At 39.2% G+C, this 2,633-nt stretch overlaps 1 protein-coding gene across 2 annotated transcripts in view; it reads left to right on the top strand.

Annotated features, from left to right (window-relative positions):
• Window positions 1-6: 6 nt before the first annotated feature.
• The window catches only part of cbfb (core-binding factor subunit beta), a 19,357-nt gene continuing 16,730 nt past the window's right edge, over window positions 7-2,633 (top strand). For both annotated transcript variants that reach the window (XM_084477431.1, XM_084477430.1), the window contains exons 1-2: window positions 7-216; window positions 771-857. In XM_084477431.1, coding sequence (XP_084333557.1) covers window positions 139-216; window positions 771-857 — 165 coding nt within the window. In that variant the 5' untranslated portion in view covers window positions 7-138. The remainder of the gene's footprint in view (window positions 217-770; window positions 858-2,633) is intronic.

The following is a 2,633-nucleotide window of genomic DNA, read 5'->3' as shown; positions in this document are numbered from 1 at the left end:
CGGAAGAGACGCCGCGAATAAAAGAGATAAAAGGAAGGACGGCGAACTCAGATTCTTCTCGAGAAAACACATTAACTATTGCTGTACAAGAAAATAGTTGGAAAAGTAGACTTAAGATTTGTGAACCGAATCACCAACATGCCTCGGGTAGTCCCGGACCAAAGGAGCAAGTTCGAAAATGAGGAGTTTTTTCGCAAGTTGAGCAGGGAGTGTGAGGTAAGAGCTCTTCTGGATATATTCAGGTTCAATGCGACCTAGTCAGGGCGCATTCAATCATCATTTTCGAAATTTAATCGACACATAACCCGATAGGCCTACATTGCTTGTAGGTTAAAGCATATGTAGCTCATGATAACTATAACTTTTTGTTTAATTTAATGTTGACTTTCAACATTTAGAAAATAACTGATGTGCGATGCAGAATAATTGAGATACATTGGCCTGTTTCACTTTAATGTATGGTATGTATTTTAATGTATGGTAGCCTACTTTAATGTATGATACTTGCGCATCCAAATGCAAAACTGTCTAGGATAGGTAGACTTCCTAGCACACTTCAGAAGTACAATACAACAGTGTTTAATACATTCGGAACAAAAGCACAATCCCCTTACAAAGCGAAACGATCTGAAGGCTATAGTCCCACATAATCAGCCCTTCATGCGTAGGCTACATCATTCAAACAAAGGCTTTATATTGTACTCCTATATCATATATATCAAATATAGCCTATTTGTCCTGTGCTCTTGTTCTTTCCCCATCTGTTGAAGATCAAATACACGGGGTTCCGGGACCGGCCTCACGAGGAGAGGCAAGCCCGCTTCCAGAACGCCTGTCGGGACGGGCGGTCAGAAGTGGTGAGTAAACCCTCCTAACTCAAACCATGAGGAAGATCCCCTACCTAGATCTACTCGCAGGAGTTCCTAAAGTCACACATTACACACATTTTCACACATATTCAGCCCGCCCATCCGCCTTATTGTGGAGCGTTATGTTACCTATAGGCCTACATAAAACAAGAACAATCTATGATAACCTTGCTTAGAATGAGAAAGACCATTATTGAAAAGGTCTAGCTATTGCCACTCGGAGTATGTATTTGATTAAGATGTTTTTTTGTAAATAAAGTTGAGTCATGTTTAGGAAAATTATGTTTGTATAATTTAAAATGTAAACCATGTGTTTGTTTTTTCCAAACCAATATGGTAACTGGTCCGAGGGTGGTATACAATAGGTGACTGAATCCATCATTCCTACTAAATACGCACACACCACACACTGACACATGCACTCACCGTACAGACGCATGCAGGCACAAAGAGGCACAAAAGATATGCAGTTGCATTGCTCTTCCATGACTTCTCCAAAGCATAGAAGACATCTCCATGTCCTTAGGAGCAGTGCAGGTTAGCACACTTTTAACTCATAATAGTAAACAAATTCTGCACACACACACACACACACACAAACACACACACACACACACACGCACACATGCACACACGCATGCACGCACGCTCACACGTGCACACACACACACACACACACACACACACACACACACACACCGTTTTCTGAAGGTATAGTTTACACTTAAAAGTTACGTTTGCACTATTCGATACAAAATGTCATATGAGCATTTCGTCATTGGCATATTTCATTTCATTATCGCCACTGCAAGTGGACAAAATCCCCCACAAACATAATTGTGGTTGATCAAGTTTGGCCACAACAAACTGCTATTTTTTGTGACGATGTTAGTAAGTTATTTAACTTTCGCAAATGGAATGAGTTTGTATTCATGAGTATAAGAAAATTGTAGCAATCAATTTGATTTGGCAATGCAGAACATCCCAGGAGAAATGGCATATTATTTCAGAATCTTACTAAACCATAGTAAATCAAAATTCATAAGGCTACTATATTATGTCCTCTGTTGTTGAACTTATAACCTATTCTCTGTTTTTATATTCAATGAATTACTGCCTTTGTTTACCCAGGGCATGCTTACTAAGCATCAAAGGCTCTTTTTCAGTCACACATTAGGCATAATGGACAGGATTATTGAAACGTGTATGTTTGAAATATTGTTTTTCTGTCAGATCAAAAAATACAGAAGTACAACAAGGGTGTGAGTGAATGCATGAATAAGGACAATGAGGAAATTAAACAAACACACGATGACCTACTCTTTCTCAAAATTCAAAAAGAAGGATCGGGAAGGATTTTATTTTGGCTCCAACCAGACACCTTCATGTGTGCAGTTGTTTTTGTGCCCTGCAAATATAAATATAGCAACAACTTCTATGTTGTGTGTTTGTGTATATAATGTTGTGTGTCTGTCACTAGTATCGATAGAGTACTCTTTCTATAAAGCCCTTCATTATGTTCTTAGTCTTCTTCTTCTACGTCTACCACCTCTAAGTCCCCCCCCCCCACACACACAAACACACGCAAAAACACATACACACACTCAAATAAACATTCACACAAATACACATTTCGGTGGTCAAATTCCACCTCTTTTTCTGATCATTTCTTTCATTATTGCAGTGTTTTTTGCCTTGTGTTATCTATTCGTGGTTCATTATCTATGCGTGTCTGTCTGTCCGTCTGGGTTTCCGATAACCACT

This window comes from Micromesistius poutassou (assembly GCF_964030765.1).
Source record: "Micromesistius poutassou genome assembly, chromosome: 13".
Classification (NCBI taxonomy): domain Eukaryota; kingdom Metazoa; phylum Chordata; class Actinopteri; order Gadiformes; family Gadidae; genus Micromesistius; species Micromesistius poutassou.
The sequence above is the reverse complement of the archived record's forward strand: the minus strand, read 5'-3'. Positions and strand labels throughout refer to the sequence as shown.